At 39.8% G+C, this 16,393-nt stretch overlaps 2 protein-coding genes across 6 annotated transcripts; both read left to right on the forward strand.

The window, feature by feature from the left end:
* The first annotated feature begins 365 nt into the window (after window positions 1-365).
* Window positions 366-3,496, forward strand: best4 (bestrophin 4). Of its 2 annotated transcripts, none has more exons than XM_044220435.1 (10): window positions 366-443; window positions 533-721; window positions 821-921; window positions 997-1,230; window positions 1,866-2,020; window positions 2,202-2,279; window positions 2,478-2,630; window positions 2,726-2,806; window positions 2,883-3,037; window positions 3,137-3,496. In XM_044220435.1, exons 2-10 carry the CDS (start codon window positions 570-572, stop codon window positions 3,324-3,326), a joined length of 1,299 nt encoding a protein of 432 aa, XP_044076370.1. In that variant the 5' UTR covers window positions 366-443; window positions 533-569; the 3' UTR covers window positions 3,327-3,496. The 2 variants fall into 2 exon arrangements, with proteins under 2 accessions (XP_044076370.1, XP_044076372.1); XM_044220437.1 differs by having other exon boundaries at window positions 3,149-3,496.
* Window positions 3,497-5,531: 2,035 nt separating this feature from the next.
* hectd3 (HECT domain containing 3) lies at window positions 5,532-15,414 on the forward strand. 4 transcript variants are annotated; one of them, XM_044220441.1, is made up of 21 exons: window positions 5,609-5,656; window positions 6,016-6,416; window positions 6,508-6,591; window positions 7,550-7,803; window positions 7,899-8,034; window positions 8,388-8,509; window positions 9,095-9,208; window positions 9,697-9,779; window positions 9,923-10,088; window positions 10,392-10,473; window positions 11,282-11,464; window positions 11,843-11,895; window positions 12,006-12,174; window positions 12,280-12,393; window positions 12,504-12,593; window positions 12,964-13,170; window positions 13,356-13,485; window positions 14,313-14,387; window positions 14,613-14,694; window positions 14,814-14,885; window positions 15,221-15,414. In XM_044220441.1, exons 3-21 carry the CDS (start codon window positions 6,550-6,552, stop codon window positions 15,303-15,305), a joined length of 2,259 nt encoding a protein of 752 aa, XP_044076376.1. In that variant the 5' UTR covers window positions 5,609-5,656; window positions 6,016-6,416; window positions 6,508-6,549; the 3' UTR covers window positions 15,306-15,414. The 4 variants fall into 4 exon arrangements, with proteins under 4 accessions (XP_044076374.1, XP_044076375.1, XP_044076376.1 ...); XM_044220439.1 differs by lacking the exon at window positions 6,508-6,591 and having other exon boundaries at window positions 5,532-5,656; window positions 6,016-6,484; XM_044220440.1 differs by lacking the exon at window positions 6,508-6,591 and having other exon boundaries at window positions 5,532-5,656; window positions 6,016-6,484; window positions 7,556-7,803.
* Window positions 15,415-16,393: the final 979 nt, after the last annotated feature.

Raw genomic sequence — 16,393 nt, forward strand, 5'->3', positions numbered from 1 at the left:
TAAACACATTTGTTATTATTAATAACATTATTTCAACTATTATTGATTGTCATTTTGGTTTTATTTTTCAGCTTGTGATGGTCATTTTTCATATTTTTCTGACATTTTGTAGACCAAAACATTTATTGATTCAATTATGAAAATAATCTGCAGATAAATCAATAATGAAAATAATCATTAAGTCCACACCCATCAGGGTTAAATTGATCATTTTGGAATGTGAGGAAATAAACACACCTTATTAACAGGTTGTTTCCCTGCACTCAGTAACTGTAGGTGTGTTTCTCTTGGGCTTCAGGTTCCCAGGTAATAAATTTAAGATGTTATGATGTTAATTTATGACAGCACAACAGGGAGGTTTATATTGAGACCCAGAGGAAGAACGTTTCTTCTCAGGACAGCGGGATTTGACACAGGACCAGGTGAAACACCTGCCTTCATTGGTAAGACACCGATTTTTTGGCGAGGTAATAAAATGTATGTATCATAATTAGAGAAATTAGTTTCAACATTAATTTTTGATATTTTACAGGAATTGTCTGCTGTTACAACACAGAATAAACCCAGACATGACAGTTTCTTACACCCTTGAAGTGGCAAATGTGAAATTTGGTGGCTTCACCAAGCTCCTGTTCAGGTGGAAGGGAAGCATCTACAGGCTGCTTTACAAAGAGCTTCTGGTGTTTTGTGGTGTTTTTCTGTTTTTCAGTGTGTTTTACAGGTAAATTAACTGTTAAATAATCTCAGTCTTAATTCCACTGTTTGCTGCAGTATGATCGAGTATTTGTGGCCGTCAGTGGAAGTTTTATTATCTTCACAGGTTTATGCTCACACCAAAGCAGCAGGATCTGTTTGAGCGTATCGCCCTTTACTGTGATCAGTTCACCAACACCAACTTCATCCCAGTTTTGTTTGTACTGGGTGAGTCTGATTGAACTGTCTTACACAAGCCAAATCTGAAGATAAGTCTTCATAATGAATCCTTTTTTGTCCCAGGTTTCTATGTGAGCCTGGCCTTTAATCGATGGTGGGGTCAGTACACCAGCTTCCCGCTGCCTGATAACCTGATGATGGTGGTGTCTGGGAATGTCCACGGGGCAGACGAGAGGGGTCGTCTGCTGCGACGAACACTCATGAGATACGCCAACTTATCTTCAGTTCTTATTCTCCGCTCCATTAGCACAAGAGTTCACAAGCGTTTCCCAACTTTGGAGCACATAGTGGAGGCTGGTAAGAACAACAGTGGAGAGAAATTAATGACATTTACTCGAGTTTTGATGTAGAACACTACGGCCACTTTACTTGAGCATTTCCAAGACTTTACTCGCTTTACTTTTACTTAAAATATTCCTCTTTTTACTGGACTTTACTTCTCTAACACCTGAGGTTCTTCTTAGTTACTTTGTACAACATGGTTTTGCTTGTAAATGTAGGTTATCAAAATATGAGACATTACAGAAATTTAAGTTACCCAGCAAAAAAGATGAAGCAGTTCAACCAGCTGCTTATTAAAATCCAATTCAGAGACAATTAAACGCAACACATAGAGGGGATAATTAAATTAAATTGCCTGTTAATACCTAGTATACTGAAATAATTAGAGTTTTAAAATAAGGATTTTAACCCTAACCCTCGAAGTGTTTTGAATATTTATTATTCCATTAAGATATTTGTACTGCCTCCACTGGTTAAGTGAGTGCCTGACTTCAGTTATGAGGTTGCTTTACAAGGACGTTTCGATTTTTTGTGGAGTGGACTAAAAACCTTTTTCACATTTGCTTATATGACATTTTAAAAAACTCCCTGGATCACAAATACCTATTACATCCATCCATGTGGTACCAAACTGTCCAATCTCTGTGCAGGATTTATGACAACACACGAGCTGAAAAAGTTTGAGTCGCTACACTCAGATTTCAACAAGTACTGGATGCCGTTGACTTGGTTCTCAAACCTGGCGTCCAGAGCGAGAGAGGAGGGTCGAGTGAAGGATGACATCGCTTTGAGACTGCTGATGGATGTGAGTGGGTTTTTCCCCTGCAAACTGACAAAACAACAAAACTTTACACTTACCATATAAATGTGGGAATGACACTTGTGAAAATTCAATCCTGCATGTACTATCTGCAGCCCCAGTATATCTACACATTCTGTATAACTTACTGTATTCATAAATGTATAATATGTATTTATAACTGCAGGAGCTGAATAAGTACAGAGCCAAGTGCAGCCTCCTGTTCCACTATGACTGGATAAGCATCCCTTTAGTCTACACTCAGGTACGATCAGGAGATTGAAGGGTATTACAAAAAGACAAAACTATGATGAATAAAATGTACTTTCACTTCATTTAATGACCATTTGTCTTCTTTATCTTTGTTTGTTTGAAATACAGCCACACTTTACCACTTTATACAAAATAAATACAAAATTCATTACAAAACTGGTGATTTTTGCCTTGTTTTTTATCTGTGCAGGTAGTCACTATAGCAGTTTACTCTTTTTTTGCCTTCTGCGTGATTGGCCGACAATTTTTGAACCCTGAGAAAGGATACAAAGATCATAAACTGGACATGTACGTCCCTGTTTTCACCCTGCTGCAGTTCTTCTTCTACACTGGCTGGCTCAAGGTAAGATGACACATTCATGTTTCACTTGCAGAAAACAGATTTTGTTTTGATTTCGTCATGAAAGAGCGATTTCATTATGTGTTTCCACTCTGTAGGTGGGGGAGCTGATCATCAATCCGTTTGGCGAGGACGATGATGACTTTGAAACAAACCAGCTGATTGACCGAAACATTCAGGTTGTCCCCTCAAGGCTTCTCTCCAGTAAAACCACTCTAAAATGAGTGCTGTCATTTTAATTCTGTTTCTCTGTAGGTGTCAATGCTGGCTGTAGATGATATGTACCAGAACCTGGCTCCAATTGTGAAGGACAAGCATTGGGCACAGAGAAATTTCTCCGTCCCTTACACTCTGTCGACAGCAGCACAGACTCTCAAACCGGCCTTCAAAGGCTCTGCCTTTGACATGAGGTAAGGTAATTTTACCGTTTATGTTTCAGTGCCTTCTGTTGCTGCTGCACAGTCCAATAAAATCACAACCACTGCCAAGACTTAAGCTTAAAATGTCAGCCATATTTGCAGGATGAGTGCTGAGGATCTTGAGATTCACCAGCCTGCAGACACTCCTGGAGAGAAACAGTATTTTCCTCTTAAGGGCTCTCTGGGCAATGGTCTCGACAGTCTTCTGCAGAAGGGCAAAGATGTCCTGCGAGGGGGGAGCCTCCCTTCTCTGATGGATGTCTCGTCATACCCAAATTAGATGATGATGCTGAGGGTGACATCAATGCCACCAACCACGAAGAACAAGAAAAGGCATTATTTAAAGTTGCAGTGGAACACAACTAGTGAAAATGATTGTGTGTTTTTGACCCAAGAATGTTTTAACAACTTTTATTGTATAACATATTTTTTGATTTGACACAACTAAATTAATTTGTGAAATAAAACATACTTGTTCTTATTATGTGTGTTTGAAAATGAATGTGATTATTCAGAACTTTGACTTTTCATTTATGAACGATTCTTTTCCCTGTCTAGTCCAATCATTCATGATTCATGATTTTAATTCCTCTACTGTACATGTCATAAACCCAGTAGTTTCCTTGGACGTAACAGCAGATACATTGGTGCAAGGGACCAGTCAGACATTTTATATATAGTGTGTGAGAAATGGTGAAAGAAATACTAATTAAAAAAAAGGTTTATCTACAAAATATACTTCAGGTATGAAAAGTGAACATACTCTTTATGCAGAAAGGCCTCTCTTAGCTTATTATATCATTATATATCTTATATTCTTGGATTATCATACAGACAAAGAAAAGCATGGACATAGTTAATATTTTTGCCAATTCTGAGGTTATTCTTTCAGTCAGTATCAAGTGTTATACACCGTATGATCAGGGGAACCTACCCTTTCATTCTGGTGCAGTGTAAAGTCACCATCATGCCTTACCTTTGTGTAAGCATACCATATTTGACAGAAAAAAAACGCCCAGTGAAAAAAAACATTTTGTTGATTTACTCTATAGTCAACCAGGGAATTTTTGTTTTTTCAATGTGAAAAGTTGTATTTGGGAGTTTTGGAACTCCATGTGAAGTTTGCATCAGAGTAAAATAAAAGTTATCAAAATTGAGGAAATCATATTTTTTCAGGATATTACAATGATGATAATCCCTTGGCTCTGTATCTAGTGCTTTTAGGATTTGTTCAGAGAGTGAGTAGACAGGCTTGAGTGTAGTCACACCTGCCTGTGACCATGTTGTTATGCAGTAAGACAGATGGGGAAAAATAGTGTGTACAAAAAGCTTTGCAGCGGACTGAGACAACTGATGCTCTTAAAATTATTCTGATTAAATTTTACATTGCTGATAACCTACTAACTGAAAGACAGGTTTGTGTCAATTATAATGCCTAGATATTTACCATGCCTCACAGACGTGATGACTTCACCATTAATTAAAATGCCAGGGTTAACTGAATTATTGTGAAATACATGCAAACTGTTTTGCTTACATTAAGCTAGCCAATTCGACACCTTGCTCATTGCAGCTGTCAGTTTGGCTGCAGCATGTTCTTTAGATCTTGCATCGGTAAAAAGCACAGTATCATCAGCATACATTTGGATGCTAACATCTGGGCAATCTTGAAGAAGATCATTAATATATACAGTATATATACTAAATAAACTTGGTCCTAAAATAGACTCTTTAGGGACCCCTACTGTACAACTAGCAAATGAGGAACACTTATCATCCACTCTTGTACATTGGTTCCTCTTATTTAGGATTCCATCCAGGTCAGGGCATTGACAGATAAATTAAATTTAGAGAGTTTTGAAAGTAAAACGTTATGATTAAAGTAAAGTAATCTCACAGTTCAGAAACAATTCAAAGCTAGTCTCTATCATAAAATGTTCTTTAATGTTTTGTAGAACATGTGTCATAGCTGGTTGAGGTTGAGCTAATTTTGACATCTACACACTATAGGGGGCTTTAATCTACAATGATGTATCATATAATTTTGTCTGCAAGTAACTAGTAATGATGGCTGTCAAATAATTGTAGTGAAGTAAAAGGTATAGCCTATAGTGTATTTTTTTAAATGTAGTAGAGTATTAGTATAAAGCAGCATAAAATGGAAATACTCAAGTGAAGTACAAGTTCTTCAAAACTGTACTTAAGGCTGTGAGTAAATGTGGCCTACTTACTTACCTTCCACCTCTGCATAGTATAAGTAAACTGTCTACTGGTATGCTTTTACTTGAATCTCTGCCTGTACACCAAAAAGAGCATAAAACAAAAGCTGTATCTTATCCGGTACACTCATATAACATCGATTTTCTACTGGTTAAAATCCAGCCCTAATACACAGGACAGCTGTGTACAAACCTGTCAGATAATACAACAATGCATTGTTTTAAACATGTAGAATGAAGGATTAATGAATTCAGTGTTGAGACTTTTATTTTGAAGTACAAACCACGGAAGTTCGAGAGGGTCAAAAGTCTCTTATGCGCTGCGCTTCCGCGTTGTCAGATATCCATAGATTGACGAATTGCACATTTGAAATACTTGTCGGCAGTAAGGGTACGTTAACAGCTACTGTTTCTAGACATCACTCTGCCTTTTAGCTCATAAAACATTTCTCTCTCCCTAATTTCTGCATAAGATTAACGCGGCTGGTTTTGTTGACAGCTATCGTAAACGCCTCAAGATATACTAATTTACCTACCACCTAGCTAGCTTGCTAATGTTAGCCTACCCACTCTTATGGTTTGGAGGTAGCCGATACTTTTCTCACTGCGTCAGCGAACTTTAGCGGATTTTTGACCTTTTAGACTTTGTACACACCCAGTGAAGGAGCCGGAAATCAAATAAATTCACGGTATTTGGCTGCTGTGTATTGAATCTTCTGTTTCTCAAGAATATTCGGTTTTGTTTGACAGGAGCATCCCCTCGCAACCAGGCAGGAAAACAAAGGCAGGACAGTGGTGTAATGTCAGCTGACGTGCTCCTGCTGCTGAGCTGCTGACTGTCACCTCCATCATCATCATCATCATAATGTCTCTGGGCGACAACCCTCACCTGCTGCTCGGCAGGATCCGCTTCCTGAACAGGTGCATTGAGTGTTTCAAGAGGAGCGAGTCGGTGCCGGAGTGTCTGTGTTATGTCCCCAAGGAGGTGTGCTACAAAATCTGCAAGGATTCATCGTCCACCTCCTCCGTCTCCTCTGGAGCATCTGCAGGAGGCTCCACCGTCGGAAAAACGCTCGTCTCCGTCTTTGAAAGTCCACACCAGACTCCAAACATTAAGAAATTATGCAAGTACAACATTGAACCAAAGAAAGGTACTTGTATCAGGACAACAGGGGAAGAATACTGTAACAGCCAGGGCCTTTGGGTCAAACTCAATAAGGTAAGCTTCTGTCTCTCTACCAGGTTACATCATCTTGCAATCCAGGCGGTTTACTGTGAGCAGGGATGCCAGATTCATTACACTACTGCTACTCATCTAATTCTGCTGTAAGACCTGTCATAACTACTACTCTACTTTACTAATTGCACTACATTACATTCCTTTACTCTTTGTACCAGTGGGTTGGTGTAATAATGACTAATTCATCATTTTCATCTTTGTAATCACATCATGTCTAAATTCTAAAGACCAGGCTTCCCATGTTATTTGAAAGCCTGCTGTAGTTTTTGGGTTTTTTTAGCTACAGACATGCTTTGGCAAAACTATTTTTAAATTGTAGAAAATGTCATTTATGGACGTTTCTGTCTTTCTTATTAAATAACACAGTTCATCTCACAGCAAGAAGGTCCTGGGTTCCCAAACCAGAACCGACCAGTGTTGTTTTTAGTCTGTCTAGTTTGCATGTTCTCCTCTTGTCTGCTTGTCAAGCCTATTTGCCCTGTGTGGGAGAAAAACTTGCGGTGACATAAAGGTTATGGGTGCAGTAGAATTCATGGTAAATTGGTCTAATAAGGGTTTGTTGTAAAGGAGGCCTCAGGCCCTCCTCGAGCCCTGTGAATATGTTGTTGTGGGTTATGGGGCACCAGATGTTCCTAACATAAGATAGGAGTGTCTCAGAAGTCTCTGTTGTTTTCATACTGATAACTTGGGACGGAGACAGTCTCTTTCTGTGTCCCATCTTTAGATGATGAAACCTGTAAACCACCACCCACTGTTCTGGTATAAGAAGTGTACCTTAGTTAAGGTTAAGGTTGTGCCCTGTGTACACACTGCCACATTGCTTCTCTGTTGACAGATTAGTTTGTATAAACATGTATTCATGTAACGCCAACTGGGGGTCATCGAGTTATTCCTTTAATCAATTGAGGACATCTCTTCAGTCCAAGTTTTTCTTCAACATCTCTCTTATGCTAAGATGGTTTTATCACCTATTAATTCAGTTTTGATGGTTTTATATGTGGTGGGAAAACACACGTTAACATCATGATCCATGTCTGTGCCCAGGAGCAGCTGGAGGAGCACCGTCCGGGCCTGGAGATGGAGGAAGGCTGGATCCTGGTGTGTAAACACACAGAGGGAGGCGACAGGCTGGTGCCAGTGGAGTCACCAGAGACCGTCAGCAGACAACAGCAGCTCTTCGGCTACGACCACAAGCCCTGCAACAGGTGGGAGCAGGTGGTAAATGTGGAGAATACCCTTTACATCGGTTCCAAACCCAAAATTGCCGAGTGTGATGACGCTGCCGTCCAGAAGCTACGGTAAGCGTGTTTGTGTTAAGTCAAATTACAGAGTCAAAACTTTTTGGACAGCAGCAGATTATCAAATTAAGCTATTGTCCCCTCAAATCGTCAAGGTATGTTCCTCCCACCTGGACATATGAATGCGACGAGGACCTGGTGCACTACTTCTATGACCACATAGGGAAAGAGGATGAGAACCTGGGGAGTGTGAAGCAGTGTGTGACCAGCATTGATGTTTCTTCATGTTCGGTGAGTCACCCAGATATTTGTATTTCGTTGTTTTTCGTCCTCAAAACAGTCTAAAACAGCCAGTCCTTCCAAAAAAACAAGTATGTAAAGGTTTTAGTTTGTGATTTGGAGATTTGAAATCTGCAGCTGTGGACATTTTCTAGTTAAGACAAAGTTATTTGAATAAAGCTGTATGAGTATTAAAGACAAGCAAGCATTCAGTCTGTTCATTGTCTGCTTTTTTACAGTGATATTACAGATTTGACAGAAATAGTACATAATGATTGTTACACTGGGCATGACCTTGTATAAAACATGTAATTACAAATGTGTACATTTGTCAGTGATTGAATTACCTTGATATTTGCTGATAGGAGGATCCCAGTGGAGGGGCGAGCTGTCTGACAGACGGCGACACTGAAACTTACTGGGAGAGTGACGGCATGCAGGGACAACACTGGATCCGCCTGCACATGAAGAGAGGCACTGTGGTCAAGTAAGGAGCTGCTGAGCAACGAAGTTAATAAAAAATTTAAAAACCCAAGCAATTAACTTTATGTTATGTTTGTTATTAATCATAATGCATGTACTTTTGTCATGCGATGTGTAGGTGCACACTTTTGACCATAGTGTGAGTGGGAAGTGACGCTGTGGCCAGACACTCACCTACTTTACACCGTCATTCATTAACTCACAGGGATGCTGAACCGAGCTGACAATAGCCCAAATTACATTCAGAATAATGTGACGTAATTGTCATTTTACAAAAAGGAACCAATGTTTTTATTTTGATTATCTATTTGTTCTGATCAATCCAAGTTCTTTCTCTACAGACACATGTTGGATGTAACTTTTGTTGAGCTACTCATTAAAATACAACTGTCTATGTGATACCACACCCAAAGTTTGCTGTATTAAGATGGGAATAATTCACGGTCACTCATACAGTATGTGCGCAGTGAGCCATGATGTATTTCATGCTTGCTTTAAAGATATGAAGCATCTCATATGAACTTTTATCCTGTAGATAAATCATGGACATGTCTTTATTGTATATAATGTGATTCTCTTTGCACTCTAGTAAGCTGATATTGACGGTGGACTCTACAGACGACAACTACATGCCCAAGCGAGTCACTGTGTTTGGAGGAGAGGGAGACAACCTGAAGAAGCTGAGTGATGTCACCATAGACGAGTGAGGCTTTTCAAAAGCATTTTGTCAAAAAACTCATTGACGAAACTCATTATATGAGATTAATACCACTAGCTTTGTATTTAAACCATTTTGTTTCAGTATTTAATGTTAAAAGCAGCATTTTAAGTCATGATGACCCACACATTGTCTGCAGTTGGGGAAGTCATATGATAATTATCTTTGATATTCTATAGTGCAATAAATGAATTAGGAAAAAATAATAAAAGGAAAATGTGAAAATAAAATTTAGACTCAGGAAGGAACCTCCGATGTATTGTTCTAGCCCCTTTAATAACGTGATGCTCTGCTGAAGAATCAGATTTATTTTCTCTTGATAAAAGTAGAGAAATAAAAGTGTAATGTGTTTTATGAGGCACATCTTCCTGCCACATCGAGCCATTTCATCTCTAGCAACCAGGAATTTACGTATTTCATAGTCTGTTTGACTGCAGTTGCTTTGAACTACCTCTGCTCTTTTTTGCCTCCAGCAACCTGATTGGAGAAGTATGTGTGCTGGAGGATATGACGTCTCATCTGCCTGTGATTGAGGTTCGGATTGAGGAATGTAGAGGTAAGGCTTTTTAGCATGTTTCTATGTTTATTTAACAAGATATTTCCTGATTTTAAACACTTAAATTTTATGTGGCTGCAAAAGCTTCCATAGTCATGTCATGAACAATTAAACAATGTTTTTTCTCTCCTTTGGCTTTACAGATGAGGGGATAGACGTCCGGATCCGAGGCTTAAAGATCAAGTCGTCATGTGAAAGAGACCTGGGTCTGAATGCTGATGTTTTCCAGTCCTCTAACTTGGTGCGCTACCCTCGTCTGCAGGGCAACACGCCTGACGTCCTGTACCGCAGAGCACTGGTCATCCAGAGGTAGCTTCATCTTACTGCCAGGGTTCTTACAGTCACAGGACATATCATGGAGTTAAATATTTATCAATTTATTGTGATGTTTTTTTGTGAGAATCAGAAAAAATGTGCCCAGTACATGCCCAGAAGGTTCCCAGAAATGTCATGAAAATTTGTTTCTTATCAACCAGTGACGTGTTTACAGTGAAATTATTTTAATCTCAGAAATACAAGTCAGATTCAGTGCTCTAATTATCTTTATTGCTTTTAAGCATTAAGCATTTGGATGTTTGTGGTGGTTATTTTCTTCTGTCTCACTCTCTGCAGGTTCATCTGTCTCCTGGACAGTGTACTCCCACACTTGGTACCGGCCTGGGACTACAGTCTGGGTACCTTCAACCAGATCAAAGTGAGTCACCATGAAGCTTTTAAAATACACAATACCGGCGTTGAATAACTGTTAAGCAATAAGCCCCAATCAGCCCCCAATCAGCTGTTCAGATTTAGAGTAAATATACAAAAAGGTATGGCCCTGGTGGCTTTTATTAAATGGCAGTGAAACAGTGTTTTGAAAAATAAAAGCTTAATTAAACGTCACTTTCACTTTTGAGCGCTTTTCAAAACAATCTAGGTCCTAGCCAAGGTAGAATTTATTGACATTCTCTCCATGTATAGTACTCCGTATGGAGGGGAGCGAAATTGCATTCCTTCAGTGCTCCGGTGTACACAGTAAAGAAAGAAACAAAAACAGGTACAAAGGACAGTTAAATACAGAATGCAGAGGCCACTTCAGGCTCCACAAACAATAATACATGCTATCCACTACTTCCTTCCGCTATCTGCGTGTTACCGTTTTGCAAAGGAGCCGTCGCAGCATCCTTGGCTTAGCGCCCAAGACGATTGTGAGTGGTTTAAAGAAATACAAACAAGCCAGAGCGTTTTCCCCCCCTATACCAGAATGATAATGGGTTCAGCCAGACCTTACTCCAGCGCTGGCACAGCGCTAAAACGAAGTGTGGAGATAGGTCTGGCTATGCGAGACTATCCACTGCGTAATACTACATGAAGAGTCTTTTAAAAGCTGGTAGTAGGTCATACTGATAGTATGCTTATATATCAATTCATCTCTATTTAAGACACAAACTTTATAAGCTTCCCAAATGAAACTCTGCCACAACGTGTTTTTATTTACTTGTGTGTTCTTTGGTGCCCTCTAGAGCATAAAGCAGTTCCTGCTGCTGTCCAAACGCCGCTCAGCCCTCATCACACAGTGCCTGAAGGACTCGGAGACTAGTAAGCCAAACTTCATGCCTCGACTCTACATCAACAGACGTCTGGCCATGGAGCACAGAGACAACCCCTCTCTGGACCCCAGCTGCAAGAACGCTGTGTTCAATCAGGTATAAAACACTTTCTGAGTGCTGACATCACTTCCTCACTGTCAAACTAGACTCTTAATGTTGCCTTGAAGTGGGAAGCATAGAATTTACTAGCAGTGGTGGAAAGTAACTTAAGTAAGTAAGTTAATTTACTCAAGTACTCTACTTAAATACAATTTTGGGGTACTTGTACTTTATCTGAGTATTTCTATTTTATGTTACTTAATACATATACTTTATACTTTTACTTCTAGTCAATAGTTATAATTCAATAATATAATATACATTATTCTGAAATGGGAAATTCTGCATAATGAGTACTTTTGGTACTTTAAGTATATTTTGATGCTAATATATTTGTACTTTTACGCCTTATGATTTGTATTTTTCTCATTGCAGGTGTATGAAGGCCTCAAGCCATCTGACAAATTTGAGAAGACTTTGGATTACAGGTGTGCATTTTCAGGCTTTCACCTCAGGCTCATTTGTCTAATATTTCTTGCCTTAATATGACTGTAACTCAATGGCATTAAATCTACCTTCTTTGTTCTTGGTTTGTCAGATGGCCTGCTCGGTATGACCAGTGGTGGGAATGTAAGTTCATTGCAGAGGGAATCATTGACCAGGGAGGTGGCTTTCGGGACAGCCTGGCAGACATGTCCGAGGAGCTTTGCCCCAGCTCAGCTGAGTGTCACATGCCTCTGCCGTTCTTCAGCCGTACGTCGAACCAGGTAATCACTCACCATCACTGCCTGCACACGGTCAAGATTAGACTGCACCTCAGTGTTCTCACTGGTTGTAGCTTTTTCTTTACCTGTCTTTTGCTGGTCTGTCAGGGCGCCTTAGAGGCCAGAGATTACTACGTCCCCAACCCGTCCTGTAAAGAGTTCCACAAGTATGAGTGGATTGGTCAGCTCATGGGAGCTGCCCTCAGAGGAAAAGACTTCTTGGTGAGTGATGCTCATGCTCCACCTACAATAGGTCGATGACATCGCTTAAAGAAAGAATGGATCGATTTAGAGACTTGACTCTCTGGCTTCTTCTGTGTCCAATCCTGCAGGTCTTGGCTCTGCCCGGGCTGGTGTGGAAGCAGCTGACTGGGGAGGCTGTCAGCTGGAGTAAAGATTTCCCTGCTGTAGACTCTGTGCTGGTGAGGACATTTATCCCTCTGACTGAAGAGGAGGCTCTGCAGACTGAGTTTCATACATGTACAGCACTTTGAATCGCAAACAGAATTGTCATTATCAATATTTTATATATTTTTATATAATATATATTATATATATTATAGTTGCATTGCTACTGACATCCTAATATGTAGGATTCAAATGTACTTTAATGATCAATAAATCCCATTGTATCGCACTTAAATGGTTTTGAATTTGACAAATGGCCTTTACTGCATGCCACACATTTCTGCATTAAAATGGAAGAAATGAACAGCCTCCAACTGTCTGGTGTGACCACTAATCCTTCTTTTTCTAGTCATTGTTCCAAGTTAAATTTGGATGTGTGTCCAGGTAAACCTGCTGGAGGCCATGGAGAACATGGACCAGGAGACGTTTGAGTTCAGGTTTGGTGAGGAGTTGGTGTACACCACCCTGCTGAGCGATGGCCAGATGGTGGAGCTCATCCCCGGCGGCAGTAATGTGGCCGTTCGCTACGAGGACCGCAGCGAGTTCAACCGCCTGGTGCAGAAGGCTCGGCTAGAGGAGAGCAAGCAGCAGGTTGGACTTCAGTGTCGTTACACTTTGCCTTCCTCTATGTTGCTACTTTAAGTGTTGTTAGAATTTCTCTTGTTGCAGGTGCTTTTATTCATCAGTATAATCTCATCCAGTAATTATGGTGTGTATAGAGTTGCTAAATCATTGAAGTTTGTGCATGTGTCTCATTATCTGTATGTGTATTACAGATTGCAGCCATGCAGGCAGGGCTGCTGAAGGTGGTTCCTCAGGCAGTGCTGGACTTGCTCACTTGGCAGGAAGTGGAAAAGAAAGTGTGTGGAGACCCTGAGATCACTGTGGAAGCCCTGAAACGACTTAGTGAGTGTCCAGCTTAGAATTTATCTCCGCCTCTTTGACAATAAACACACATTTTCTGTATTGATTGAAGAGGTGACACTAGGTTTTAGCCATGCTAGCAGCATGGCTGTAGAGATGGAAATGTTGGTCGATCGGTCAGTTGGTCCACCACTTTGGTCCAGACTGAAATAACTCAACAATTATTGGATGGATTGCCATAAAATTTTGTACTAATATCCATGGTGACCAGATGATGAATTCCAATGACTTTGGTGATCCCCTGGCTTTTTCTCTAGCTCCACCATGAGGTTGAAATTCCACTGGCTTGTGACCAAATACCTGCAAAAATAATGACAATCCCATCACCCTCAGCTGTACTTAGTGCTAGTTTAGTGCTAATAAGTAACTGTTAGCATGCCAATATGCTAAACTAAGGTGGTGAACATGGTAAACATTATACCTGCTAAACGTCAGCATATTAGCATTGTCTCCACTTAAATAATAATTCTGGTTTACAAAGACTTGAGTCTTATTTTTGTTGTTTTGGCCGTTGTTTCAATCAGTTAAGGTAACATTGCAGTTGCTAAGATGTGGGAACACAGTGATATCGCTACAACAAAGTCCAATCAAACAGGATGTAAACAAGACAAATAATTAGTCAGATTATCTAAACCACTTCATTTGGAGGTTAAACTGAAAGTGAAGTTAATAAGACCCAAGTTGTTATAAACCAGAGTTATTTTATTAGGTAAAAGCTCTGTAGGTGCTTGATTGTAAATCTTCTTCAATTAAATACTGTAGTAAGGCATCATTGTAATGCATCAGTGTTGTTCCTATCTCCCTACCAGCACGCTATGAGGACCTGGAACAAAGTGACGTTAGAGTGCAGTACTTATGGGAAGCATTGACAAACTTCACCAATGGTCAGTTCACTGTTTATTTGTCAACGTTTTACAGAGCAGGTCAACTGGAGTGAACGTCTTTCATGACATGTCATATTAACTACGTAGTTTGAAACCTGCTAAGTGTCTTGGTGTATTTGTTGTGCTGAAAATATACACCTGTGCATTACTGAGAGATGATGGCTATGAACCGACATTAATGGTGAGTACTCGGGGACTGACAATGATTTTGAATTTTGTTTTCAGAGGATCGCAGCAGGTTTCTGAGGTTTGTAACTGGTAGAAGTCGTCTTCCTGCGCCTATCTACGTCTTTCCTGACAAACAAGGGTGAGTGCAAATACATCCCTAAAACAAATTATTACAGAAAAAATTACTGTTGGCTATTGATAGCGAAATAGTTAATTAGAACATGAACATTTTCATTTCTCTATTTTGAAATGATTTAGCTCTGAAACGACCGATGCACTTCCTCAGTCCTCCACATGTTCCAGCACTCTTTATTTACCCAACTACCCAAGGTATACTAATGTTTGGTGTTTTGTATATGCAGAATCTGTTACTATATATTGATGTGTACATTTAATATACAATTGTGTTTAAGATGTACTGCATGCATTGCCATATTGCACTTTGATACAAGCCTGTTTTTGTTTTTATGATGCTATAGCAACACACAAGTTAAACACCAGTTGCTTTTATCTTGAAGTTTTCATAATCTTACACTTGATTACACTTGAAGGCTCTGAGCTCTTACGAAGTGGATGACTTTTAGTAAAACTGCTTTTTATTGACAGTAATGTTACATTCATCGCCTCACATCCCTTCCTCTCCTCTTGTTCGTTCTGTCCTGCAGTGCAAAAGTTTGTGAGGAGAAGCTGCGTTATGCTGCATACAACTGTGTGGCCATTGATACAGATATGAGCCCCTGGGAAGAGTGATCTCTCTGCTGCTTCACTGAACAAACTCTGCACACTTTACAAATCACTGTTGAATGCGATTTAATCCTAGCTGTATATAATAAAGAAATATATGGAAACATGGAAATTACTTTTGGGGTTTTCATTAATGACTTCTCATGTTTCTTGAATGAAAAATTAAAGGTGGGTTGTGTAATTCTAATCCAATACACGTATTTTTGTCAAATTCAGCGAATATCTCCTCACGGTCCACTAGCTGTCCGTTCAGTGTGCGCTGAAAAAAACCTCTGGAGTCTGTACTCAGCCCCGGCTCGGTAAATGGGAAATAAACAAAGTGGCTCGGACCGAGCCACACAACATTATTCCAGCCATGATTTGTGTGTCAGGTAACGTTAAATGAATTGCCCCACAGACATTCAGCTTACTTTGTAGTTTGCCAAGATATGCTGTTGTTGTGATGTTAGCTATAGCAGCAGGAGAGTTGAGTATCGCTGTCTGGAGCTGGTGTGCTGGCTCTGGGAAACCGTCTCGTCCTCTCTGGCTGTTAGCTTCGCAGCAGCAACTGTAGGGACAGTTTGCTAAACCACAGCCTAGCTAACGTTAGTTGCTGTCGTTGTTCGCTCTATATCATGGTATTGGGTTTCTCCAGAATCGCATACCCCACCTTTAAATGAATGGATGTCTTTAAATTTGTTTTTGTGTTGTGGCAGGCTTGTCAATGTCAATGGGACGTTATATGAAGATGTTTGGGTAACACTTTACTTTGTCTGCCTATAGATAGGTTATAGAGTATTTGTAACATTTCAATTGTTTCGCTGTTGTACAGATTATAAGATTATCAATAAAGTACATGTGACAATTCATGAACATAACCTAACCGAGATGTTTTTTGTGCCTAAACATAATCAAACCTTTATTTGTGAAACTGTTGAATTGTTGAATGTCAACTAATAAGCTGTTGAAATGTTACAAATACTCTATAAACTATCTGTAGGCGGACTATTCAAGTCAAGTGTGACCGATGTTTGACTTTTGGCAAAGTTTCTTCAGGAGTAATGTTCTACAAATAAAAAGGAAGCAGCATATCATGAGGAAAATTTGCATTTTTA

The sequence above is a fragment of the Siniperca chuatsi genome, linkage group LG13, assembly GCF_020085105.1.
Source record: "Siniperca chuatsi isolate FFG_IHB_CAS linkage group LG13, ASM2008510v1, whole genome shotgun sequence".
In the NCBI taxonomy this organism is placed as follows: domain Eukaryota; kingdom Metazoa; phylum Chordata; class Actinopteri; order Centrarchiformes; family Sinipercidae; genus Siniperca; species Siniperca chuatsi.